Source organism: Protopterus annectens, chromosome 3.part1 (assembly GCF_019279795.1).
Source record: "Protopterus annectens isolate FY-2018-M chromosome 3.part1, PAN1.0, whole genome shotgun sequence".
Taxonomy (NCBI): Eukaryota; Metazoa; Chordata; order Ceratodontiformes; family Protopteridae; genus Protopterus; species Protopterus annectens.
Window position 1 is genome coordinate 718,443,034 of NC_056732.1, and position 27,593 is coordinate 718,470,626.

Below are 27,593 nucleotides of genomic sequence, written 5' to 3' on the forward strand. Positions count from 1 at the left end.
GATTTTCCTGGAGGAAGGTGGCTCCGATGAAGACCTAGGGGACTTCAACAGACAGCATTTGCGGTGCTCCAAAGGAGCAGATTTACTAATTTTTGAGGAGGTTTGAGCCCCTGATGAAGAAGCAGACAGAAGAAGATCCTTTAAAATTAGTTTATTCCTTCTGCCAGGGCTCTAAGATTGAATGTAGAACAAATTCTACAAGGCCTATCCAAGTGACCAGCTCCAAGGCAATAAATGCACTCCTTGTGGGCATCTGAGTTAGAGATCTTATGCCCAAAATACAAGCATTTTTTTAAAATCTGTTAGTTTGTCCAACATGGTTACAGAAAAGTGAGGACAAACACCATAAGAACAATAGCACAAAAGGGAATAGCAACTTTTTTTAACAAGAAAAGTACACTTACAAGGAAAAAAAAAATTACCGGCAGTGGTAATAATTAGAAATATCCTAAAGGGAAGGGTAAGGAGAAATTACCAGAACTGTTAGCAACAATTTCTATAAAAAAATAGTATGAAAAAGGGAAAAAAGATTTTCCTAACGACCAGCAAAAAACTAGAGGGAGGTCAAAATATTAGAAAAAGTAAAAAGGGAAATATATATTGGAATAAAATTCATGAATAACTCACAATGAAAAGTACAGTTCTGTACCTATCATAAATGTAGATGTTCAAGTGTATTCTCTGTTGCAGTCATTACACTTGGGTTATCCTGCTGTTATCCTGCTGGCAGGCTACCCGCAGTTGGCCTGAATTCCAAAGTCTTGGTCCGGCATCAGTTGCTGTCGCCTCTTCCCTGACGTCAGTGCGCCAGGGGTATAAAAGATGCAGCCGACGCCATTTTCTTCAGTTTTTCTTGCCCCAGATGTCAGGTGCCCCCAAAAGGGTAGGCTAAAAAAACATTGCTAATAAAAGCATGCACTAAAATAAACAATATCTTCATCTAAAAGCAAATACACCACATAGGTTGTATAGGATAGAGAAGTACAGATAAGTCCCAGCAAAGAAAGGGGGAGGGTGGGTGGGTAACCTGGACTGCAACAGTGAATACACTTGAACATCTACATTTATGGTAGGTACACAACTGTACTATGTTTATCGTGTTTCACTGTTGCAGTCATTACACTTGGGTTGAATCCCAAAGCTGAGTTTGGGCGGCTGCATCTAAATAGAATTAGGAGTGGCTAAGGCCCTACAAGACTGCAGTGGCAAAGCCTGCTCTGGATTTAGGGTAAAGAAACAAGTGATAGTGCTTGGTAAAAGTGTGCACTGAAGTCCAAGTTGTAGCCTCCAAAATATCCTTGGTTGGTACTCCTCTGAGGAAGGCTGCTGAGGTGGCTGCTGCCCTGGTAGAATGTGGTGTAATGCCCTTAGGCACTGATTTACCATGTTGTGAATACCAGAAACTAATGCAGTGTCCTATCCATTTTGAAACGGTCTGCTTTGAGATAGCCTTTCCTTGTGATCCTGCAGCATATGCCACTAAAAGTTTTTCAGTCTTTCTGAAAGCTTTAGTTGTGTCCAAGTAAAAGCGTAGCTGTCTGTGTATGTCCAAAGAATGCAGAAGTCTCTCCCCTTTATTCTGTGGGTTTGGGTAAAAAGTAGGCAAATGTATGGTTTGGTTAAGAGCCACAGTTAGGCATAAATGTTGGGTTTGTCCTTAGAAAAACCCTGTCCGGATGGAAGATAATAAAAGGTTCCACAGCCATTAGTGCCTGTAACTCTGAGACTCTTCTTGATGAAGTTATTGCTAGGAGCAGAGCTGTTTTCCATGATAAGAATTTTATCTCAGTTGTATTGGCTCGCTCAAAAGGCGGCAGTGTGAGATTTTCCAAGACAAAATTGAGGTCCCATGCAGGTATTGGTGCTCTCCTCAGAGGTCTTAAGTTTTTGGCCCCTCTGAGGAACTTCCTAAGCAATGGATATGAAAAAATAGGCAGGTCTGTATTGTAATGAGCTGAAACGGCAGAGGCATGGATCTTAATTGATTAGAAGGATAGGCCTTTGTCTAGCATTTCAGTCAGATATTGTCAATCTGAGGAATATTTGGAAGAAGCGTGTCAATTCCTTGTGCCTGGTTCCAAGCACAGAATCTCTTCCATTTTTCTGCATAAGATTCTTTGGTGCTGGGCCTCCTGGCCTCCAAAATGACATCCATAACCGCTTTAGAGAGAGGTGTATTCTGAATGATTGCAGTATCCGCCATGCAGCTAGATTTAGAGTTCTGAGTTGGCTGTGCAGGATCTGATTGTTTTGTTGGGTCAGTAAATGAGGAATTTGAGGCAATGTCCAGGCTGGGCCTTGGGACAAGCTCCTTAGGATTGGGTACCAGTGTTGGTGTGGCCAATCCGGGGCAATCAGAATAACTTGTGGCTTCTCTTGTCTGACCTTTAGGAGTACCTTGGGGAGGAGAGGCAGTGGAGGAAAGACATATACTGTAAGGTTGTTCCATCTGAATGACAGAGCATCCACTTTCCATGCTTGTTTGTGATAAGTCCTTGTGCAGAATCTCTGAAGTTGGCAGTTGTGAGGGGAGGCAAAAAGATCTATGTCTGGGCGTCCCCATTTTCTTGTTATCATGCTGAAGATTTGTGAATCTAGTTTCCACTAGTGAGCGTCCATGAGGTTTCTGCTTAGTTCGTCTGCCAGAGCATTTGTTTTTCCTGGCAGGAATTGTGCTAGCAGGTGTACTTGGTAAGTCAATGCTGTGTTACACAAAATCATGGCTTGTCTGCAGAGAGGGTAGGAATGTGTGCCCCCCTGTTTATGTACCACATGACTGTGGTGTTGTCTATCTTTATCAGCAGCTATCCTGGATGAAGTAGGTCCTTGAAGTCTGTCAGGGCATTTTGTGCAGCTAGCATCTCTTTTTGATTGATGTGTAGATGCCTTTGGCTTGGAGACCATGTGCCCTGAATACATTTTCCTGCCATGTGGGCCCCCCGGGCATAATCTGATGCATCTGTTGTTAGTGTTTGCCTGGCTGTGGGTAACGTGAATGGCTGTCCCTTGTTGTGGTGACAGGCCTGTGCCCACCATCGAAACTTCTGTTGCAGGCAAGGAATGAGTGAAATTAATGATTCCAGGCTGTGGTAATGTTGAGTCCAAACACTTTTTAGGTACCTCTGCAGTTTCCTCATATACAGTCTTGCATATGGAATTAGCAGAATGCAGGAGGCCATGTAGCCCAGAGCCTGCAGAATTTTTCTTGCAGATAACTGGGTCTTTGTTGCCATGTTTTCAAAGTAAGAAGTCAGTTGCCTTTGTTTGTCTGGCGTGAGATAAGCCATTTGGGCAGTTGTATTTAAGCTTGCACCCAGGAATATTATCTCTTGAGAGGGTACTAGTTTTGATTTCTTTTCATTTACTGTGTACCCTAGGCAAATTAGTAATCTTTTTACAAATGCCAGATGCTTTAGTAGAATGTCTTTGGTCTCTGCTTGAATAAGGCAGTTGTCCAAGTAGGGGTATATTTGAATTCCTCTTTGTCTGAAAAATGCAATTACTGGTGCCAGGCATTTTCTGAAGACCCTGGGCACAGTAGATAAGCCAAAGGGCAGTGCAGAGAATTGGTAGTGCATTGAGCCAGCTATGATTCTGAGGTATCTTCTGCAAGATTGTCTGATTGGGACATGCAGGTATGCCTCTTTGAGGTCCAAAGTTACAAGCCAAGCCTTTTTGCCCAGCATGGGCAGAAGCTGCTGCAGAGTCAACATTTTGAATTTCGCAACATCCAGAAAAGTATTTAGAATAGACAGGTCCAGAATCGGTCTCCATGCTTTGTCCTTTCTTGGTACTAAGAAAAGTCTTGAGTAAAATCCTTGTTCCTGCTCTTGTTGTGGCACTGGCTGAATAGCCCTCATGTCCATGAGAGATGAAACTTGGTTTTGTGCCTCTACCCATTGATTGTGTGGTAGGTCTGGCATACCTTTTGCCTTTGGAAGGGTGTGAAAGTGGGACCTGTAGCCCTAAGAGACTATATTTAAGACCCATTTGTCTTGGGTAATCATGAGCCAATTTTGTGAAAAAAGTGGGGGGCAAGGGTGCTGCCAGAAGAAAAATGCTTTGCAATGGCAGAGGGAAGTCATTGGGACTGCTTCCTATATGGTTGTGTTTTGTCTTCTCTGCTTTTGGAGGTAGAAGCACCCCACTGTTTGGGCCTGTATGAGCCCTGGGGCTGTTGTCTGCCTCTAGGGCATCTGTATCTGCCTCTTTGTGGCCTGTCTGACATGGGAAAGGACCAATTTTTAGAAGGCCCATTCCTGCTAAATCTGGGTGGCCGCACCTGTAAGAAATCCTTCACTGTCTGTATAGATTTAGCTTTATCCTCCATTTTCTTTAACACCTCTTCTGCCTTAACACCAAACAAAGTATCATGCTGTAATGGAGAATCCAATAATTTTGCTTTAACATGATCAGGCAGAGTCTGTTCCTTTAACCAAGCATGCCTTCTAATAACAGAGCCTGTTACAGCGGCCCTGCAAGAGGCCTCCAGTGAATCATAACCACATTGCAAAGTATGTTTTCCCACTTGCTCAGCTGCATGCAATAAATCCTGCAATTCCTTGTTCTCAGCACATTCAGAATTTGTTAACATTTTCTGTTTTAACAGAGACATTAAATACTGCTGATATTTAAGCATATGAAATTGACAATTTAAAGCCCTTACAGCCAAGGTAGCAGAAGTGTAAACTTTTTTGCCCCATCTGTCCAGCGCCCTAGAATCTCTATCTGAGGGGTCAGGGTTTTTTGCAGTAGCAGCCTTGACCCCTTTGGGACCCTGTGAAATAGTTTCTGGGTCAGCTGCAGGGTTTTTATATAGAAATTTATGAGAATCTGGAACCCTGTAGTATCTGTCTGGCTTAACAGGTGCAGGAGGTAAAGAGTCGGGAGACAGGCCAGACTCTGAAAATACATCATCTACAATATCTAGAACGGGAGGAATAGCAAGAGGTCTGTGCTGAGGTAGTAAAAGAAAGTCTCTGAGCCTTTTCTTAGAATCAGAATAATCTTGGCTCTCCCAGTGGAAATGCTCCCTCATGGTATGCAAGGTTTCCCCAAATGAGTAACCCTCCGGAGAAGCTGAAGGAATATATTCTTCAGCATCAGAATCCTCATAGGGAGGATAGAGAGTATCCCTGTTCTGAAGAGGAGTCAGAAGAAATGGAAACCTCATCAGAGGAATCATATTCAGTGTCTTGCCTAGGCCTCTTATCAGGAGGGGGCTGGGAACCCCTGATCAAAGAATTAGGTCTTCGGCCATTTTGAGCATCTGTTTCTTAGGCATGGAAGTCTGTCCTGGAGAGTGCTGTACTGGTTTCTTTGTCTTTAAAACTGTTCTAGTCTTTCATGCTGAAGTTGGCTTGATATAAAGCTGTGTAGGTCTGAAAACACCCTCAGAAGCCGATGCCTGCTCAGCGGCTCCGGACCCATCTGAGAGATTAGTTTCCGAAGGCCCAATACCTTGAGTATCCAGAGGCCTAGCTGTCTCCACGTGGGAGTCGGAGGTGGCCTGTGGCTCTGAGGTAGCGGGTGTCAGGGGCTGCGAAAGCGCCTCACTGAGAACCGGCGACTGGCCTAGAAGAGGCTTCATCGTTGGTTTTGGACCTCGGATGCCTGTCCTTTTCTTTTTCCTTGCGCTTTTTATGAACTCCGGTCGTCGGCTGTTCTGACAGCATTATGTAGTTAAACCTTCGGCCAAAATAATGAAAAGCAAAATCGTACCGATGCTTAATAGTGCGTTAGTTAAATCTAATAAAACCGACAACTAGCAACGCTGTGGTCAGGGCCTAGGCAAGGAATACAGTAAGAGTGAAAATCCTTATGAGGTATTTGCTTCCCACAAGAAATACAATTGTTAACTTTTTCTGACATCGGTCTGGAGCAAGAAAAAAGTTTTCCCAACGGGGTACTTAGCTTTATAGAAGACTTCGGATCTGAAATTCAATTTCGAAAATCTCAGGAGTCGGCCGACCGGCACTTGCGAACTGCTTTTGCTTCGGGCACCGCGCAGCAAGAAAGACTGAAGAAAATGGCATCGGCTACATCGTTTATACCCCTGGTGCACTGATGTCAGGGAAGAGGCGACAGCAACCGATGCCGAACCAAGACTTTGGAATTCCGGCCAACTGCGGGTAGCCTGCTAGCAAGATAACAGCAGGATAACCCAACTGTAATGACTGCAACAGTGAAACACGATGAACATCAGTATAATCGTGAGAGTGGAACCTGCATCTGTTTGCAATAGTGGCAAATGAGATCTGAGGCAATGGGGATGGAGTAGGGCATTGTGGGTAGAGGGAGGAGCTTGAGAGTTGGATCCGAAGTCTTATACATGCGTCCAAATCGGAACTGAACCCATAAGTTGAGGAAGAATGAAAAGGACCACATCAGAACATTATCAGGTTTGGAAAAGAAAAAGTGTACATTATATCACTGTCACCGATTTTATTCAGAAGACATTAGTAAGTTCCACAAAGGATATATCTATACAGCTAAAGTGCAGTGGAATTCAACTTGTTTGAAATAGAGGATTTTCCATGAGCCTAAAAAAATCTAGTTTCTTGCTTGCAGACGCATCACTTGAAGATTTTTGAGATGGGCAGGTGCAATGCTATGGATCTAGTAATAAGTCAGAAGACATGCTTCCTTTATGTAGCAAAGAAATAATGAGCATGTATGTGTGTGTTTTTATCTTTGTATATTATATACATACACAACACACGCACAAAAAATATATATGTGCACACACACATGAATTATACATACATACATAGATATATGCATACATATGTGCACTTCACAGATTAGCCCCTGATGTGGTCTGTGCATTTAGGTCAAAAATTTTGAAAATAAGTGTTTTTCTTTTTCTTTTCTTCTCTTTTTTTTTTTTTTTTTTTTTTTGCGGAGGGCAAGCCTCCTCACCTACATGCAAAAACGTAGGTGAGGAGCGGGCGGCGTAGTGGTGCAGCAGTTAATGCTGTCGCCTCACAGCAAGAGGTTCTCTGGTTCGATTCTCGGCTGGGGTGCCTTCTGTGTGGAGTTTGCATGTTCTCCCTGCATTCGCGTGGGTTTCCTCCGGGTGCTCCGGTTTCCTCCCACATTCTAAAGACATGCTTCTGGAGCATTTCTCCCCGGGCCTCTGCTGAAAACAGGATCTGTGGAACCTAGTCGGACTTTCCCGGTCAACAAATGTTAAATAAAAAAATAAAAATAAAATAAAAAAAAAAACACACACCCTGTCCAACTTTATATATGCAACTATATTGTGAAAAAAGAAGAAATACTAAAAACAAAGTAATAATTGCTGGCACACACCTAGAAACTGCAACAGTAGTCATTACCTATGGCAAACAGTGATCAGGGAGTTGAACTTGACTGGAAAGAGCTCTGACAAGGTATAGGGAAGCCTATATATGTGTATGTGCACACACAAATATGTGCGTGTGTACATATATTTAAGTTAAGCCACTACACCTTTCTCCACACAGTCTGGCTGCTGCCTCTGCTCCCTGGTGGGGTAGCAGGTGATCATTCCTAATGTCATACTATGCAACAACAGATCACCGTTCTTGTTAAATGCAAGATTCCCAATCTTTTCTGCACTACCCTGAATTAATGCCATCCCAGGTATTGCAGTAACTGATGATCCTTTCCTGATTCTCACTCTGTGCATCACTTTGATGCTATTCAAGGTAGTACACAGTGGCTGCAGTACTCCTTCCGACTCAGGCTTTTCGTCCATGTTTGGCTGACAAACTGTCCTGGTGGGTGAGGTATGCACAGCAGATCTCCTGCACTGCCTTGGCTCTACGGCCCACACTCTGTCACATGAAGAGTGTGTTCTGAGCATGTACATGCCTCACTGATAGCCACGAAGCATGCAGGCACTAACCAAAACTTGAATTTTTCAAGTTGCCATCATATGAAGCAATTCTGAAAGATCAAAGCGGGCTGCAAACCACACTGCAACTTTTGTTAAAATATAATTTGTCATTTACCCTGTATCAATTCTTACCCAATGTTTTTTATATTATGTCTAATTTGCTGTAATTATTTAAATTGCAGATGTTTTTGTTTTACTTTTCAAGTTTGGAAAATGATTGTTCGTAAAATGTTCTGTAATAATTTGGAGCTTTTCTGCCCAGTCAGACTTTCCCAATAAACAAATCTCAATAAATAAATAATTAAACCATTCACTACAGTCCTATTTCACATTTCCCAAGCTCCCTCATCTTAACTGTTTGCTTTTCCATCATGCAATTTTTTCTGTGCACAAATGGTCCACTGGTAAAAAAAAAAATGCACATGCACAACAAACCTGTGAAGCTACCACTTCAATCAGCAAGTCTGACATGTTCTAGCAAAGTTGTAAAGCTGAGCTTAACTACATACAAAAAGGTGAACAATTTGTTATAAACCTAACTCGATCACTTCAGCTTTATTTTTTATAGTGACTTAACATGTCTTGCATTACACTTTTTTACTTTCCGTTCACTTTAGGGTATCTAGTTCTATTTACTTTCAGTGTCCTCCAACCATAATATTTTCCTGTAGTAATCCGTACAGCGCTCTCTCTCTCTCTTTTTCTCCTCTCATCTGTTAACATTCCACCTTTGCCTCCTTCTCCAGTTCCCTTGACATTCATTGTTATTAATATTCTCTTCTCCCTCCTCATTTCAGATGGTGTTATCTACTTCCTATTTTTAAGCCCTCCTGGTCCTCCCTCCCACACACTAAGGTACAGAACCATGCACTTTTTCCTTGTCCTGCTCACTTGCTGTCAATGTTACTATTCTTCCTTCTGCTTTCCTTTTGGGGTGACCATTACCATTTGTAATCCTAACTGAGCCCTTTAAATTAAGTTCATATTTAATTTCAACTTTTCAATTTAAAAAATACTTTCGGCTTTTCCCAGTTAGGGGTTGCCACAGCGGAACTCCAGTCTGCTCATGATTGGCAGTGGATTTTCACGGTGCCGAGTTGCCAGCCCGATGCCCAACCTTCAATGAAAGCACACCCATTCATGCTCGCAACTACTTGTATGTCTGATGTCACTCGACCACGGGGAGGACATGCAGACTCCACACAGAAGGCGCTCCAGCCAAGAATCGAATGGGAGAACTTCTTGCTGTGAGGCGACAACGCTAACCGCTGCACCACTACGGCTTTTCAACTTACTGTCCCTAAATCTTAGAGGTGTTCTACTTCTGCTACTCCTTGTCACACATGAGCCTTGAATGTTTTCACCTAATACCCATTTTCCAATCCAATAATTGGCTACACATTAATCTCTTGAGCCATGTGACTGCACATAACATGGAATAAGTAAATGGGTTTCCTCCATAGACAGCAGCAAAGACAATGTAGTATGGGTGTTTGTGGAGGGGGTACTCTGAAAAGGTGGGCATTATACTCAAAAATATATCCTAACAACTTACAAGATACAAAATTCTGTTCATAAAGAAAGGTACACGGCAGAGGCTAATAACACGTTCATACATAGAAAGCAGTACTATGAATATATGCTTCATAAACATAAGATAAAATGAACTCTCTTACCAGTTTATGTTGGGTGCTTGAAAGTGCTTCTAAAATTTCATCAACAATTCGGTCTGAGAGGAACGAGGCCACTGTCAGCTTCACTTCACTGTAATAAATTACACAAGAAGAAAAAAAACAGCATTTAATTTAAACAATGTAACTATCAGTAAATGACTCATCATAATAATCCATATCAGTTAGGTCCACTACATGTTGTACAGGTGAAACATAGCTAAGTTAGCAGTTCTGAAATGTGTAAATTTCATATGCATGGAATAGTAGATGAACATGTTTGCACTCACTATACCAACTGATCTATAAGAAAGCCATCTGCAGTGGGTCACCATTTGGATTTCATTCTCAGATATCCCTAGTTCAGCACAGTCTTGGATTATCATTCATTCCAACACTTCAGCATACACGCACCTCATGTTGGCAACATCATGATGTTGAAAGCTAAGTTAGGAGGGAACATTCAGCCAATGCACTGCTAAGTTCATTCACATGCAGAAACAAGCACAACATGTAATTCAGGAAAAAAGAAATACCTAACATAAATAAAATTATATACCTATCAAACTTAAAAGAACATCCACCACAGAAGCTTGATGAAGAGACAGGATTTGGCAGAACAGTAACAAATACTCAGCGTGGGTTTCTTTACAAATAAAATGATACACTGAGTATATATTACTGTACCTAAACATGAAAGCTTTCTGCAATATGTAACTGCTTGGAAAACTCCCTAGCAGTAAAGTTTTATTCCAACCTGAGACAGTAGGTCCAGAAAATAGCCAAAAGGAATTCAGGGACTTGCAATCATATTAGCAGAAAGAGCTGCTCCTAACAAAATGGTGGCAGAAGAGAAAGTATTAAATACTGAGGATACCAAAGTTTGGAAATGATTATTAAGTGTACACTAGCCAAAGATAAGTTTATCCCAGCAACTGGGGGATGTTGAGAGGCAGATGCAAGTTTCAAGCTGCTATATCCAGCTATCTTTAGAATATTTTCCTGGAAGACCAAATACATTTTTGGAATGATGAAATAACATTTCTCTATCAAAGAGGATGACGGCAAGCTAATGGGGACTCTGCTTCCCATTCTTCTGACAATAATAAATCCCCTAGAGAGACCTTACCAAGGAAAGCCTTTGAATTGTTCCAAAGAAAAATGCCCAAGTGACAGAAAAAAGCCCTGGAATTGACTATAGAATCACAAGTACTTTGGACCTGAATCAGAGACCAGTGCTGGAATTTCAAGATGATCAGGAAGAAGACCAGCAACGATAGGGAATTGCTGGACAAACAGAACTGTGAGGTACCATTCTGAATAAATAGAAGAACTGTGGGCCATGACAATACTGCTCCACAGCAATCCCTTCCAAAGCCATCAAATGGCAACACTGCTCCTCAGCAATCATAGGTTCATAGGTAGGTACTAGGCTATCAGCCCTGGGGCCTATACAAGCCCAGCCAAAAAGGTACCCTGGCTTTTGCCACCCAAGAAAATTATTTTCCTGTGCCACTGTCGAGCCAGAGCCACAGAGGTGATCCCCAGGGTGAATTTCCTATTTCCTATCCACTTAAATAAACACCAACAGCAACAAGAAATATCTCACATAAGCCTATACCCAATGGTCCCCCAACAGCAAAGCCTACAAGGCAAGCATATACTTTATCAAATACTCTTGTCAATGGGGACTCCATAGCACATCACACAGATGCCCCACTCGCCAGACTAAACAAGTAGAAAATAATGGTCATTTGCCTCTCTAGAGCCAGGATCCACAATAACAAAATGTACTCAAGTCACTGGACCCCAGGTGCCAATACAATAGTCCATGTGGACATAAATGACCTGAGATGTACCTCACTAGACTATATGAAAAGGGGCATAATGGATCTCTCAGAATGTGTCAGAGATGGGTATAAACTTTCTAATGAGTAGAATTCTATCACCAAGGATGATGCCAAAAGTTGAACATAAAAATAATTGATTTTAATAATTGACTTAGTTTCTGGTGTCACTCCAGGACAATCCAATATCTGTCAGGACGGGAGGATATAATCAAAAGAGCATGTAGCTTTTCCAAGTATGGGCTGCACCTGTCCCCCCCTAGGGTCTCAGATATTGGCTAAAACTTTATCCACCTCTTAGAGCCTTTTTTAGGCAATTCCAAATAGACAAAACTACCAACACATTGAAAAAGTCTACAAGCACCCTTAAGGTGTTACTACTGCTCAATTCTACAAGCCTAAACAATAAACTCCACACCCTTCACACTCTGGAAAGAATATAGACATCTATGTTGTGACCATAACATGGTTTAAAGCCATACAAACTACTCCAGCAGTGCAATGCTACAGTGCCTTCCACACATTTACAACAACAATAGCACAAACCAGGGCCAAAGGTGGAGATGTCTCGATCTACATTAGCAGCAAACATATCTCCAGGTTGGTTAGACACAATACCATTGAGCTCATCTACGTGCAGTGCACCATAGATAAGTTCCCTCACCATATCATGACAAGGTACAATCACCATCTATTCCCCTAGAGCCTGACAACTCTTACCTAAACCTACTAGAGGTACCCCCCTATCCCACCAATACTGTAGAGGTATTAGAGAAATTTCAGACATTTTATAAAAATCTGTATAAAGCACAGCAATGAGAAAATCAAGAAAAGATATAAATGGAAATACTTACAGACGACTTAAATATGCCAAGGTCAGAGGAAGATGAAGTTGAACAATTAATAGGTAAGAAGAGATGAGATTAAAACTGTAATGTATAATCAATCAAGAAGAAGGTCTCCAGAAACACATGCACTCGTGGAAATTATGAAGTTAGGTGAGAAAAAAGGGATAAAGTCAGAAAGCTGTAGTGGCTATATTACACAAAGGGGTTAAGGAAGCTTCGGATCCAGCTTCATATAGACCAGGTTCAATTTAAACCATGATTACAAAGCATTTATGTCAATACTAGCTAAGAGAATGCCAAAGGTGTCACAAACAGTGACAGGTATGGACCAATATGGTTTTGCAGTGGGGAAGTAATGATATTAGAACAATGATGATCCACAGAGAATCAGAGAGTAAAGCAACAATGCTACCGCCAGCAGTCCTGATGCAGATAAATAATGATAATACTAACAATAAGACCAATACTAATAATAATAATAATGCTTTGTCAATCAGGTAGGCCTACTGGACACACAATCCCTTTTCAATGGTGAGCCAAGAGAAATGGCTAGTTAAGTGACTTTCTCAAGCTCACAAAGTAGGCGAACAAGCACTGAAAGAATCATACCCTTATCACAGGAACTACAACTCACAGCCTTAGCCCTCTGTGCCAACTGCCAGACACATTTGATAAAGTCAGCGTGGATTTTACGAGCAGGGCAATGGTGGCATCTGCATTCCCTGATGGAATAACAGGACTAAATAAGAAGGATGCATGAAGGGTTAGGGACAAGAATCAAGAGGAGAGGGGTTCCTCTCTGACAAACTGTGCTTGAACAGAAAAAAACAGGCATGGATGCCCACTTTCCCTTTTTGTCTGATATTTAGAGCCATTGGTAAAGAAAATAAGGGATTAATGGATTCAAGGATAAAGCTGTCATGGTACTCAAGAAAATTTAGCTTTATTTGCAAATGACATTATATTCTACTTGATAAATCCAGAAAATAGCATTTTGGTGTTGTGGACCATTTTAAGATAGTTTCAAGTCTTTTTAGGATAAAAAAAAATAAATGAATACAAAGCAAAGGCTATAGTTGTAAACTAGACACTTATGCATAGATTGGTTCAGCAATACCCATAATTATGGGGACCTGACAAGATTATGTACTTAGGTGCATGGTTCGAAAATGATTCTATTATGGCAGCTAAGGATATATAAACTAAATACAAAATAATACAAACATTAAGAAGCTGGAAGCTCTTGATTATGGATATGAATACTAAGATACAGGCAGTTAAAATGTCTTTGGTCCCTTTACTTTTACATACAGATCAGGAGAATTTTTACCAGCCAGAGAAGTTGTGGGTAATAATAAAGAGTGGAACAAACTTACCTGGGAGGAGAAGAGTTAAATGCAATAAGCTGATTTTCCCCAGAGAACAAGGTGGCTTAGGAGTATCTAATTTAAAGGTATACTTTAGAGCTATACAGTTAAAATTCATATATATATATAACTCAACCTGAAGGTTACAAATTAAAGGTGAAAGGGGTGATGAAGAAATGGAGGAGTCTGAGAAGTAAGGATGCATGGCTCTAAAGTACGCAACAAAGTCTATAACGTTTATGATTTTTGCTTTTAAAAGTGTTTTCATATTTATTTTATACCTCAATTAGACTTTACAGAATTTTTCCTCAGCCAGATATTAAATGTTGGTGTTGTGATGGAAAAGGGAGAGGTAAATGAAAATACATTTGCTGAAAACATAATGAGCTGGCAGATTTTAAAATTTTCCTACAGACTACTTTGTCAGAAATTATGCTGAAGCAGACAGTTGTACCTAAGGAAATAATTCTTTTGAGCTGGGATACAGGATCTGAATTACCCAAGTATAGTACAGCTAAGTTTAATGCTATGGGATGCAAAAAACGTAATTACTAGAAAACAGAAATCAAAATCCAAACCAACTGCAACCGAAGTACTGAATATTGCAAAGAGAAATTACTGGAGGTGGGATCTTCAGAAATAGTAGAAAGCAAACTACATAGAAATGAATGGAATTTGTGGGAATAATATTCAGCACAGCAAATGAGGTTTAAGGGATGGCAAGAGTTAAGGCAATTTATGCAATGTTAGGGTGAATGAAAACAACAGGAATGTTATACTTTGTTTTTTATCACAGTATGTAACAATTTAATAAAGATTAAAAAAAGGAACGCCTTTAGTCATAAGCCAAGAAAACAACTCAGCAGCAGAAATTGTTCATACAATAATTAACAACAGTGGTAGTGAAAGTAATAGAATATAAGCCTACTGAACCATCATCTGTATACAGCATGAGGATTTCATAACTAAACTCGAGAATGTAAAGGTCAATGAAAACGCAATCCCTTTTTGGGAAATTCAACAACTTCAACACTGGGTAAACTAACAAAACTCAAAAATACGCACAAAGTAACTGATTATGTTAGTCAAAATAATTTAAATAAAACAGTACAAAATTCAACTTGAAATGTCAGTATTTCAGATACAATACAGACAACTCAGGATCTTCTTGCTCACCATCCATAATTATAGCCTCTGCTGATGCCAACAGTTAACATAAGTAGAAAACCTGATGAAATAAATGATATACTTATGCAAAAGGCCTGTGATACTATTTTCAATGACAATAAATCTACTCACAATACTACCAATGAGTTCCGTGGGATTACTAACTGCTGCATACATGAGTTTACAGTGGCAAGGCACAAATGCACAGATCAATGCACAGATCTTACACACAGCTTTGACAGCAAACTGACAGAACACTAAATCCTTCAATTCTAGGCGTCAAACTGGCACGGGCTGTTGACCCAATGGGAAGAAGCCACTGCAATGACAGAGAATGAATGAACCTATCATGCTCTAAACCCAAAGAGGTTCCACCTTGTTCCTCAATGGGGAATGGAGGAGTCTACAGGGCAGCTGAGAGAAGAGGCTTGATTGTCATTAGGAGTGGGGATCCCAAAATTATTAAAACAAGCGACACCAGACTGTAACACAGAGGTGGTCTCATACACAATCTGAACTCACAGAAACTGCCTCATTGTTACAAAATGTCCCCGATGAACAAAGTTACAATTCAGAAGTGGAGCCATTTAGAGGATCCAGATCCCTTTCTACAAGGGTGAAGACAGCTTGTGCTTCCATACTTCAAGAACTTAAATTTTGGCACTATGGGTGTACCCTCTATGTACTGAGGCTGAACAGTGTCACATGCATGCATACATCCATACAAACGTTTCAGGCAAGGAACATAATGCCCTTCTGGCCTGACAATATACCAAAACAGTTACTCCCATAATAAGTTTTCAGATTGTTCTTAAAAACATTCAAACTAATGCCTACTAATGTAATTTTGTAGTCTATTCCATGCAACAACTACTCTCATAGAGAGCCAATTAGTACACCTCTCATTCATATATAATCTACATAGGTTGACTGATAATTCACTACTACTTTTTGATAACCCCACACATTCCCATAGGTAGTTGCCTCTAAATGCCCTACATACTTAAATAAAAAGTCTCTTCTTAAATGTCTGTAAGAGACACAGTACAAGTTCAGATATTTTAGTCTTTCATAATAAACTAAAATGTTCACATCCATGAATGCCCTTGGTTTATTCCTGCTGTACTCTTTCCAGTTTACTCATGCTTGTTTTCTTATAAGGTTTCCATACTGTTATTCTATACTCAATAATAGGTCTAATGTAACAAACATCCCTACCAGGACTTAACCTCAGAGTACAGGCAAATAGAAAGGAATATGGGAATTTTAAGTGAAAAGCCTGCTCTGATAGAGTTTTTACTTGAATCTAGTACAGAAGCAGCTATTAAAAAGAGACAATTAGTAGAACATATAAAATATTGCATGACAACAGCATGCAACAATGTGACGGGTCAAGAAAAGTTACCGCTCCAGTGAGAGAAATTAAGGGATTAAACATCACACTTGAGAACATCAGGTTCAATATCATACACAACAGCTGCAGTCTAGGGATATTTTAAATGAGGTCTGTTTAACAATCTTCATTCATTTAAACTTCTTTAGTATCACTGTGGTAAAAACAAGGAGATGTCAACTTCATATGTATTTGAAAAGCAGATAAGTGTGACTATAACATGCTTCATGTTGTGTCTTTCGGCTTTTCCCGGTTAGGGGTTGCCACAGCGGAACTCTGGTCCGCTAATGATTGGCAGTAGATTTTTACATGCCGAGTTGCCAGCCCTGACGCACAACCTTCAACGAAGGTACGCCCATTCATGTACATCTCCACACAGAAGACGCTCTAGCTGAGAATCGAACAGGACAATGTCTTACTGTGAAGCAACAACGCTACCGCAGCACCACCACCACAGTATAACATGCTTTATGAACCTCAGAAATGTTGATTGCAAAGGCTGAACAGCAGTGCACTATGTAAATTTGAATCCCTAGAAAGGACAGCAAGCCCCCTCCCTTTTTTGACAGTTTCACTGAGAGGTTAGTGTGACCATTTATTTTCAAATGTGACATTCTGCTTAGCTATATATGGAATACCCACCTAATAAATTATGTAAATGTCATTGCAGAATTCTGAATAAATCAATGATTGAATCTCAGTTTGAGAAGCTTCATTTCTGGACAGAAATATACAATGATGCCCAGCCCAGGGTACAGCGGGATAAAGGCCTGACAACACCTCAGACACCCTGTGCTCTTCTGGCAGCATGACTGCTACAGGTACCGGGCAGGAGATATGCATAACTTTCAACCTCTTAGCACAAGAAATCTGAACAAAGCCTAAAATGATGGGTGACAAAGCCCAGAAAATAGGGACAGATTTCAAATATTGCTCTTACAAATTTAGAAAGCTGCTAGAATAACTGGATTTCTGTTAGCATGACTTTTCTGTTAGTATGCCATTTCTGAAGTATATGAAGTCAAACTCACACATGTCATTATTTAGTGACTTCAATCTTCAGTAATTTGCCAGAAAACCACAAATTGTATAAGGAACAGACACAAATATGAGTCTGAAATCTGGAAATTCTGTGAAAATCTGGACAGTTGAGAGGGTATGTCCCTATCAAAAGCTGAAGATAAGTGACCCAATAAAAAGCTTTAAGTCTATATAAATTACATCACACCACCATTTTTTTATTTGTAGCTATTATTACCATTATAGAACATCATGTTACTCATGGTTATAGATCGATTTTCACCATATGCATGCTGATATATGGTTTCAAGCCCCTTTGGAATTTTGACAATACATTTATACAAAATAACTTTCTCCATTACTTTTCCACAATGTGAAAGGAAACTTGTGGGTCTGTATGCATCCGGGTTTGTCCTATTCCATTCTTCCTTAAAGATGGGTTTAACAAGTGCATATCTCCAATGTTGATGAAGTATAAAAAACAGATATGATTGTTTTCAAGTCATTATTACCATTTCTGTCTTCTCAGTGTGCTATGCTTTTCTATGAGCTCAGTGACTCGGCTGACTACTTGCACAATGGCATTATGACACAGCCAAATACATCATGAAATTGGTTAAGGTCAACAGCGCTGGTTGACCACCACAGTGAAGGTAGTACAAGGACAGTGAGCCCTTAGTTTACTTTAAGTTGTGAGCTTGAAAACAATAAGGATGGAGAAAAATGGTGAAAAATATCACTGAAAAGGACTATTGTTTTACAAACAGCAAAATGTTATGATGAAGGGGAATGAAAAGGTCTCCATTTCACACCAGAAAGGAGGCCAGTGAAGGACTGAAGTATCATACAAAATGAAGTTCACAAGATCTTTTTGTCACTGTAATCAAGTGCCACACAATAATATGTATATACTATGGGACCAATGGAAGCTACTAACTTACATTCAATGCATTAGTCAGTCAAACATTTGGCCACTGTCATAAATAGATATTACCTTCTTCTCACTTAGAAAACCTCCTCTAGCCTATGACCCTACTGGCTATGGCTAAATCTCTATGTATATAGGACTAAGGAAAAAAGACTGACACATGGAAGATGTCCCAGACTTTTTTTCCTCCTTCCTCCCAGTGCCTCATCCGATAATTCCACTAGTGACTGGTACCTAATGGGCCTATTCATTCTGGGTGAATGGAAGACAAGCATTCTCAGGCTAGGCAGCAGACTTACAGCCTATTCATTCATGTTCAGGAACTCCAATCAACCCTTCCTTTCCTGGAAAGAGGCACTTTGAAGTAACTGGCCAGCTTGCTGGTCCTGAAAGGTGGAGCAGTAGTCTCCTCCTTAAAAGCATCCCTCCTCAGCAGCTCCTCTGAGCTCTACCACTGCTGTCCCCGGGAAGTATGTACATCCACATGCTAAATTCACTTTGGCTACCAGTGTAAATGCACCATGACAGCATGGATTCACAGCAGGCTCAAACTGCATCTAGTGTTCATAATAAAAGTGAGCTTTGCAACTCTCTTTCAGGATGGAACAGCTGGCAGCAGCTACTCAATCTCATCCACCCAGCATAGTGTCCCAGTCCTTTCGTAATATTACATAATGATAGACCACATTCTGTTCATTCCAGGTTTTAGTATACCAAAAAGAAAATGGAAAGTCTCAAAGAACTTCTCCTAAAAATTTAAATGCAAGTATGCTACAGTAATTTCTCACATTCAAAATGAAATTGTATACGTATTTAGAAATATAGTGTTACATATAAATGCTGTCTATGAATAATGGGATTTAGACTTGCCTGATTTTGTTAAGTATATCAATGCCAGACTGTTCAAGGAGCACATTTGTAACAAATGTACGAGGAATTGAGATCTTCTCTGTACTGGCCTCAATCAGGTCTTGATGAAGGTTTGCCTTTTTCATCACATGAGGACAAAGGCCATCAGCAGCATCAACCATGGATTCTAACAGGGTCTGCAAGATGAAAGTTAGGAATCAGTTACTGTCAATCTATACTGTTTTAAGCAACATGACACCTCATGGGCATGCAATTTAGATAAAATGGCAAAGTCAGTCAGAATTGAGCCACAAAGTAATAAACATTGCAACCAGCTTGACTCTACTTTTACTACAAACAGAATTTACTTTTTCTTAATGTGAATAAGCATGAATTATCCAGAAGCTCAACAAACCCATTTCTATGAAACAAAAACTTGTCCAATAAAATAGGTAACAGTGTCCTTTGATATCATGATATATAATGGAGAAGTACGTGAATTTATTTTGGGTAAGCTTGTGGGCACTGCCACATTTAATTTTGGTGAAGGCAGATCACAATAAATTCTTCTTTCACGAGAGAAAGAAGGAAAAAGTAAACATGCAAATGTATTTATGAATACAGCATATAATTAGTAAAAATATTAGAAACCAATGAACAAAATACACTTTAACAGAAAGAAATAATTAATAGTTTGGTGCTGCACATCACAGCATGAAATGAATATGATATTGCCACTTACAGCTTCTTTGAAAGACTACAAAAATGTGTCCAGGGAATCCAACAATAGAACAACCATCGATCAATAAACAGCTCCCCTGAACGAAACACCACGATCCACAATATCCAAATCCTTTATTGAATGAAATACATAAGCAGTAGGTTAAGCGCTTTCATCTACTCAACGTAGATTTCTTCATAACAGCTAATATATTTAATACTACACTTTAAATACTTTCTAAGAGACCGCCAAAAATAATTACCTAACCAATCAAACATTCACTTCATTTAAATTTGCCATTCTTGAAGTGGTCAGGAGTAACCCTAGGGGGTGTGACATCAACTCTATCCTAGGGGAAAAAGAGATTCAATGGCAGATTAGACTAAATGCAGCCAGTCCACCAGGCATCAATGAGTATATTCCCACCAAACCTTTATTAAGAAATTAATTATAGTATAAGAATGGATCAAATGATGTTAGTCTTCTTTATATATACATTTTATTAATTCAATATATAGGGATACATCATATTTATTAGTAGGAATTTTAGGTATTTATTTATATTTATATTTCGTATTTAAGAGAATTTTATTAAGGTTCTGATTTATTTTAGTATTATATTAATGAATTTTATTTAATTATATATCCATTCATCAGTTTATATGATAAAAATAAGATTGTTGTTCTGTGTTTTTAAATTCTAGTGAATGTTTGGTTAGGTAATTATTTTTGGTGGTCTCTTAGAAAGTATTTAAAGTGTAGTATTAAATATATTAGCTGTTCTGAAGAAATCTACGTTGAGTAGATGAAAGCGCTTAACCTACTGCTTATGTACTTCATTCAATAAAGGATTTGGATATTGTGGATCGTGGTGTTTCATTCAGGGGAGCTGTTTATTGATCGATGGTTGCTCTTTGAAAGACCACACAGTTATGAACAATGCATCAAAGACAAAACCCATTATAAAACATATGAAGAGTAAAATTCCAATTAACTATGAGGCCACTGCATCTCAAGGAAAAGGATGACGCTACCACAGAAAATGATCATTATCAGTCTGGCTGCAAACATCCACTTCACTGGACTGTTTCATGACCGAATTTACAGATCCCTACAAAATACGTATACTATAAAGCATGCAGTCTACAGAAACCAGTTTTCATGATATGTAGACGCCAGTAGGAGAAGAGGGGACAGATACCAAAAGGAGTGTTGGGGCAACTGCAAGTCAAACAATGGGGCAAGGGTAGAATTGTATGAGGGGGTGCTAAACAATAGGCATGAAATGGTAAGTAATGATGGAAGTGTAGACAGGTGGAGTATGTAGAGTTAGGATGAGGTGGTAAGGGTGAAGTAAGTTAAAAGGTAAAAGCTCTAATGTTTGATAACATTAACGGAGAGACAGAATTAACATGAAAGGTGAAAGAGGGGGATTGTATTAGGAAGGGTGAGGTAGGAAGTGATGAGGAGATGTTGAAATCAGACAGACATTTATCTTTGCATCAGAGAATTCATCAATTACACGAAGTAAATTTCTAACTGACAAGCAAGATAGAGGTCATTTGGACTGTAGTTCCAAAGCCTGGGTACTGAAATTTTAAAGGACTAGTTCAATTTCATAGGTAAATACTAGACAGTCAGACTGCAAACCATTACAAGCTGAGCCAATAACTCATATTCAGTTAATGTCAGGATCTGAGCTCTTTGGCAGTATTTCAAATAATAAGGCCACCAAACTACCTATGCAATTAAATGGGAAGGCTGTGTATTCCATGGAGTTAAAGATACAGAAGACTGGCCAAGTAACCTACAGTGGCATTAACAAAGGAACAAATAATGGCGTTATCAATACTGGTGGTAAACCTAGCAATTCAATATAGGCCATCATGAGTTTAAGAAACTTGTTGCATTGAGTAGAACTGCACCATAGAGAAAAAGGGGTCACAGCTGTTACTCATGCAATAGCAAGTATGAATTATAGGGAGGCAGTGTTTAGGCCACAGAGCAGGCCTATCTCAAATGAACAGCAACTGTAAACCAGTTCTGAGGAAGGGTACTACTGGTATGAACTAATTTAACACAGATGTTCATTTTACTAGTAGGGTCCTGCTAATAACTGGTGTATAGACACCAGGAGATAGTTGTGTTTTTGGAAGCAATGAGCAATAAGCCATGTAGTTATGTGTGGATGCATTCAGTACTACAGTAACTTCAAGGGTGTAGTAAATTACAGTAGTCCAAAGTGCTTGAGAGGCTAAAACCCTTTCCAAACAGCAAACTCCTACTCCAGGTACCAAACCAGCCAAATCTACAAACTAGCAATGCCTCATTCTCTTTCTCCCCAGTTCCTACAGCCACTATAAAAAAATTACTACAGAAACTAAAACCTACTACACTTGCCATAGATAATTTACCCAGTGAACACCTCAAAATTGCAGCTGAATCTACAGCCTTCCCAGTATCAGTCCTTATAAATAGATCTATTCTCGAAAACAAGTTCCCTCAACTATGGAAAATTTCCCATGTAATCCCACTTCATAAAGGGGGACCTTCCCCAGAACTGACAAACTATCTGCCAAGTGCTATTCTTTCACCAGTTTCTAAGCTACTCGAAAGGTACATTCATCTCTAGGTCCTGAAATTCTTACTAACAAATAACCTTCTTGCAAATGCTCAGCATGGGTTTTGCCCATCAAATAGTACCCCTACAGCTCTCTTATCCTTCACTAATACCATAAACCATCACAGGAATAACAACAACTTTGTATCTGCCATCTTTCTAGACCTATCAAAAGCTTTTGATATGGTCTCCCATTCCAAACTAATAGATGTACTAACTGAACTTATCCTTCTCACCATCTGCCACAGCATGGTTTCATAACTATTTATCTGGCAGTCAACAGTCTGTTCTACGGCAGGGTGACCTATCTCCATGCCTTCCTTTATCCATTGGTGTCCCACAAGGATCTATCTTGGGCCTGCTCCTTTACTCCCTCTTTACTAATAATCTACACACAGCTACTCCACATGGTTCTATAATACAGTCTGCAGATGATTCAACACTTATCTGTGCTGCCACTTCTCTATCAACTCTTCATTCTCAAACACAGGAATCTTTCACTTCTGTTGAAACATAGTTAGACAATGCCCATCTAATCCCGAATCCAAACAAAACTAAATTATTACACTTCCAACCTAACAAGACATCTATCTCATGCCCAACATTTAACATAATAGCCAAAGACAACACTGTGATCTCCCCGACAACCCGTACAAAGCTTCTTGGAGTGGAAATAGACAAACCCAAAAATTTTACTTGCATGTCTCCCTAACTATAAAAAAAAATCCATAAGAAACTTGGAAGTCTATATAGGCACAAACGGTTCCTGACCACAATGGCCAAAATTACATTAGCACAAACCCATCTGCTCTCCACTCTACTATATGCCTCTCCAATTTTCACTAATCTAAGAAAAACTGACTTATCTAAGCTAGAAGCATGTTATAATAAAATTGCTAAGTTTGCATCTGACTGCCCATATAGAACACGTCATTGTACAGCTTTAAGGATACTAGACTGGCTTGAGCTTCCCAACATTATTCTTTACAACCAACTCTCTCTAACTCAACAAAATTGTAACACAATCAACTAGAACTCCTGCACTACAAAATCTCATCCTTCCTTACAGTTCCAGCAGACCACTTCACTCTAACAACAAGAACTTACTCACTGTCTCCAAGGACAACAACACTGCAGGAGAATCTTTACTTTTTAAACTATATATCTTGTATATGGATCTCCCTTCCTAACTCCATCATCTCAATCTCATCCACTAACCACTTTAAGCCATCACTTAAAGTTTATCTAAAAAATAAGTGGCTATGTTCTGTACTAACCCCTCATGAGTGCTCTGATACATCACAGTATACACAAAACATATCGAACCTCTTCCCCGGTGTTTATTCCCTTTGTTCCTACTGACCTGTCTTAACCTTGCATCTTGACATAAGTCATAGCTACAAATAATACTAGCTATGTTAAAAGGGTAGGTTTTGCTGTCAAGATGTAATAATTTGTATGTTCTTATGTATACTACCTTTTTGATTATTGTAATGTGTGCATGAAAATTTACTGTTACTCATGGAGCTTTACTCCCAGGCCTTTGCTGAAAAAGGACCTGTGTCCAGTCAGACTTTCCCAGTAAACAAATGTTAAATAAATAAAATAAATAAATAAATAAATCAGCAAACAGATAATCAAGTACAAACTTTTTAAATGTGAATAATAAAACACTTCACTTATGAAAGAATGAATTAAGTTATGCAGTTAACAGTTAAATATGCAGGGAAATATAGACTTGCACAGAATAAACAGAAAATAATCACTTTAAAAATGTAAATTACAGGAAGGAAAAGCATCTATTTACAGCTACATTTTCTTCATATTATTTTTAACTGTATCACTGAGCACAGGCTGAATTTTCATAACACATCTCAGGCAGAGATATCTTAACTCTTGTTTATTTAACTATTTGACTTTTATCTTTTCCATGCAAAAGCCACACATGCAATTAAGCCAAGTTCCACATTTACCTATTTGTTTTCCAACTCTTGGCTTTCCGGCCTAGCAATAGTCACAGATCATGTAACCCTGTGGCTAAAAATTACAGTTACTGTTTTATATGCATGCTACAGATTTCACATCTAAAGTATAATTGCTATATCTCACAGCAGGAAGCAGTTACAATCCTCAGATATAAAAGTCATGTACTTTTTATATACTGAAGTTCTCACATCTTTTCATATCACTGAAAAATGCATATTGCAAATTCAATCACATACTTTTATTTTACCATTCACATTTTATAAGGCATAAGCACAGATGATAGTCCTGTTGCAGTCTAACATACAAAACAGTGCTAGACTTGTACTTAAACATCCGCTGGATTCAATAAACTCCATGCAGGAATAGTGTTTCCAAGCTCATGCATGTCCCCAGGATTGTTTACTGGATCATACGGCAAACATATTTTGTGCAGTAGTGCTTACACTATTCTTGCACACTATGTAAGCGTTATTGAATCCCAGGGCATATCTTTTATCTCAAAATGGTTATAATAGGACATATCATATTCACATTTTGTATTCCATAGTTTTTTTCTTTTACATAATGCAGTTTATGCTTGCTCTGTATGGTTCATCCAAGACATAAAAAGGAAGTTCTTTTTTCATTTAGACTCAGGGGTGTCCAAACTTTTGGTTTGCTGGGGCCGCATTGAGTGAACAGAAATGGTCTTGGGGCCGCATATAAAATATATCATATAGTTAACTCTTTCGTTGCTCCGGAAGGCCACAGTCGACCTCCTGGCTGTACTGTAGGTGCATTTGAACAATGAATAAATGTAATAAATGCCTAATATTTGCCTTAAAATTCTAATTCTCATTCTAATTCTAATTCTCTAATCTAACAGTTAACTCTAACATCTTAGTTAAAAAAAAAAAAAATATATATATATATATATATATATATATATATATATATATATATATGTTTTTTTTTTTTTACAAATAAACAGATATTCACTACAGCACTAGCATTTCTGACTGGGAAAACCATGTCAGCATCAGCAGTCCTACAATACTATAATCCACAAAAATACGCCAACAAATTTGCAATAAAGTAAAGAATTCACATTACTGACTTAATAAAACAATTCTGAATAAGCTACAAAAGGGTCTCACCCAAACAAATAACTGGTGCCAGAAATATGGCCTCAAGCTAAATGCCAAAAAATGCATTATCATCCCCTTTGAGGAGAGTGATGTCCCCACAAATTATCACATTAATAACAGTGTTGTAACCAAGCAATCAGTCATATGGTACTTGGGCACCCGGACTGATACAAACCTGACTTTTGACCACCACGTTGTCTGCGTTGTAAGGAAAGCTTTTTACATGGCCCACTTCATTAATAAGTGTATCTCATCCAGGGACAAGGAGGTCATAACATCCCTATATTCTTCCTTTACAACAGCCATTATTGAGTGCAATGCCCCTTTTGGCATGTGCCTCAGCAAAAAGTACAGTTTTGTACCTACCATAAATGTAGATGTCCGATAGGTATGCATCTGCAGTCATAACATATGGGTTGTCCTGCCTCAGGCAGCCCTTCGGTCGGCCGGATTCCAAAGTCTGGGTCTGGCCTCAGCTGATGTTGCACTTTCCCCGACGTCAGAGCTTCTGGGGTATAAAGGCATCAGCCGACACCATTTTCCTCAGTGTTTCTTGCCTCAGATGCCAGGTGCCCTCTAGGAAGGCTAAATTTGGATAAATGCTGAAAAGTTCCAAACAGTAGCAAATTATATACATATATATACAAACAAACAAATACACCATAATAGATTCCCCCAGCTAGCTGAAAGAGGGGTAAGCACCCTAGGAATACCACAGAGGGGAAGGAGGGTGGGTAATCCTGACTGCAGATGCATACCTATCGGACATCTACATTTATGGTAGGTACAAAACTGTACTATGTCCTTCAAGGATGCATCTGCAGTCATAACATATGGGTAGAATACCATAGCCAAACTGGGGAGGAGGTACTAAGAGAAGGATGGTGTAGTTAAGATCCCCTGCAGAACTGCAGTTGCAAACCCTGCTCGGGATCTGGAGTATAAAGGTAGATTGTAATGCTTGGCAAATGTATGCACGGAGCTCCAAGTAGCAGCTTCTAAAATGTCCTTGGTAGCCATCCCTCGTAGGAAAGCTGTAGTGGTGGCTGTGGCCCTTGTGGAATGAGGCCTGATATTTTCAGGAGCTGTCTTTCCATGAAAGGAGTAGCAAAAGCGAATGCAATTTCCTATCCATTTTGAAATTGTCTGTTTGGGAATTGCTCTTCCTTGCACCCCAGTTGCATATGCTACAAAAGGTTGGTCAGTTTTTCTGTTGGTTTTAGTTCTGTCCAGATAGTAGCGTAGTTGTCTGTGTATATCCAAGGTGTGCAAAAGTTTTTCTCCTTTGTTCTGTGGGTTAGGGAAGAATGTAGGCAAATGAATAGCTTGGTTCAAGGATACCCTGGATACCACCTTTGGCATGAAAGTAGGATTGGTTCTCAGTGACACTCTATCCTGGTGGAAAATAAGAAAAGGCTGCACTGCCATTAATGCCTGTAACTCGGATACTCTTCTTGCTGAAGTGATTGCCAGAAGAAAAGCAGTTTTCCAAGATAAAAACTGTAGGTCTGCTGATGCTGCTGGTTCAAAAGGAGGTAGTGTCAATTTTTCCAGCACAAAATTGAGATCCCATGCAGGTAGAGGGGTCTCCTTGGAGGTTTAACATTTTGATCCCTCTCAAAAATTGTCTGAGAAGAGGGTGAGAGAAGATAGGTGGATCCATATTGTATTCTGCTGAAATTGCTGAAGCATGAATCTTAATGGAAGAATAAGACAGGCCATTGTGGAACAATTCTGCTAAGTATTCTAGGATGTGTGCTAGGTTTGCCACTGTGACATCTGTGCCCTTTGATGTGCTCCAAATGAGAAATCTCTTCCATTTAGCTGAGTATGTCTTCCTTGTGGAAGGTCTGCGAGCCTCCAGGATAATGTCCTTCACCCTCTGAGATAAAACAGTTTGGTTTGGTTTTAAGGAATTTTCCAGGCAGTTAGTTGCAATGTTTTCAAGTTTGGATGCAGGGTCTTGAAATTGTTCTGCGTTAGAAGAAGAGGCCATAGGGGAAGAGGCCATGAGTTCACCTGAGACATGCTTCTCAGTAGCGGATACCAGTGTTGTCTTGGCCAGTCCAGAGCTATTAGTATCACCTTTGGCTGTTCCTCCCTGATCTTCAGTAGAAATTTGTACATCAATGGGAGAGGTGGAAAGGCATATACTGTTATGGCATTCC

At 39.5% G+C, this 27,593-nt stretch overlaps 1 protein-coding gene across 5 annotated transcripts in view; it reads right to left on the reverse strand.

Moving 5' to 3' along the window:
- Positions 1-27,593, reverse strand: part of CARMIL1 (capping protein regulator and myosin 1 linker 1) — a 4,434,936-nt gene that overhangs the window by 662,111 nt on the left and 3,745,232 nt on the right. For all 5 annotated transcript variants that reach the window (XM_044067077.1, XM_044067074.1, XM_044067073.1 and 2 more), the window contains 2 exons: positions 18,993-19,168; positions 9,559-9,646 (listed from right to left, as the gene is read on the reverse strand). In XM_044067077.1, the coding sequence (XP_043923012.1) occupies positions 9,559-9,646; positions 18,993-19,168 (264 nt within the window). The remainder of the gene's footprint in view (positions 1-9,558; positions 9,647-18,992; positions 19,169-27,593) is intronic.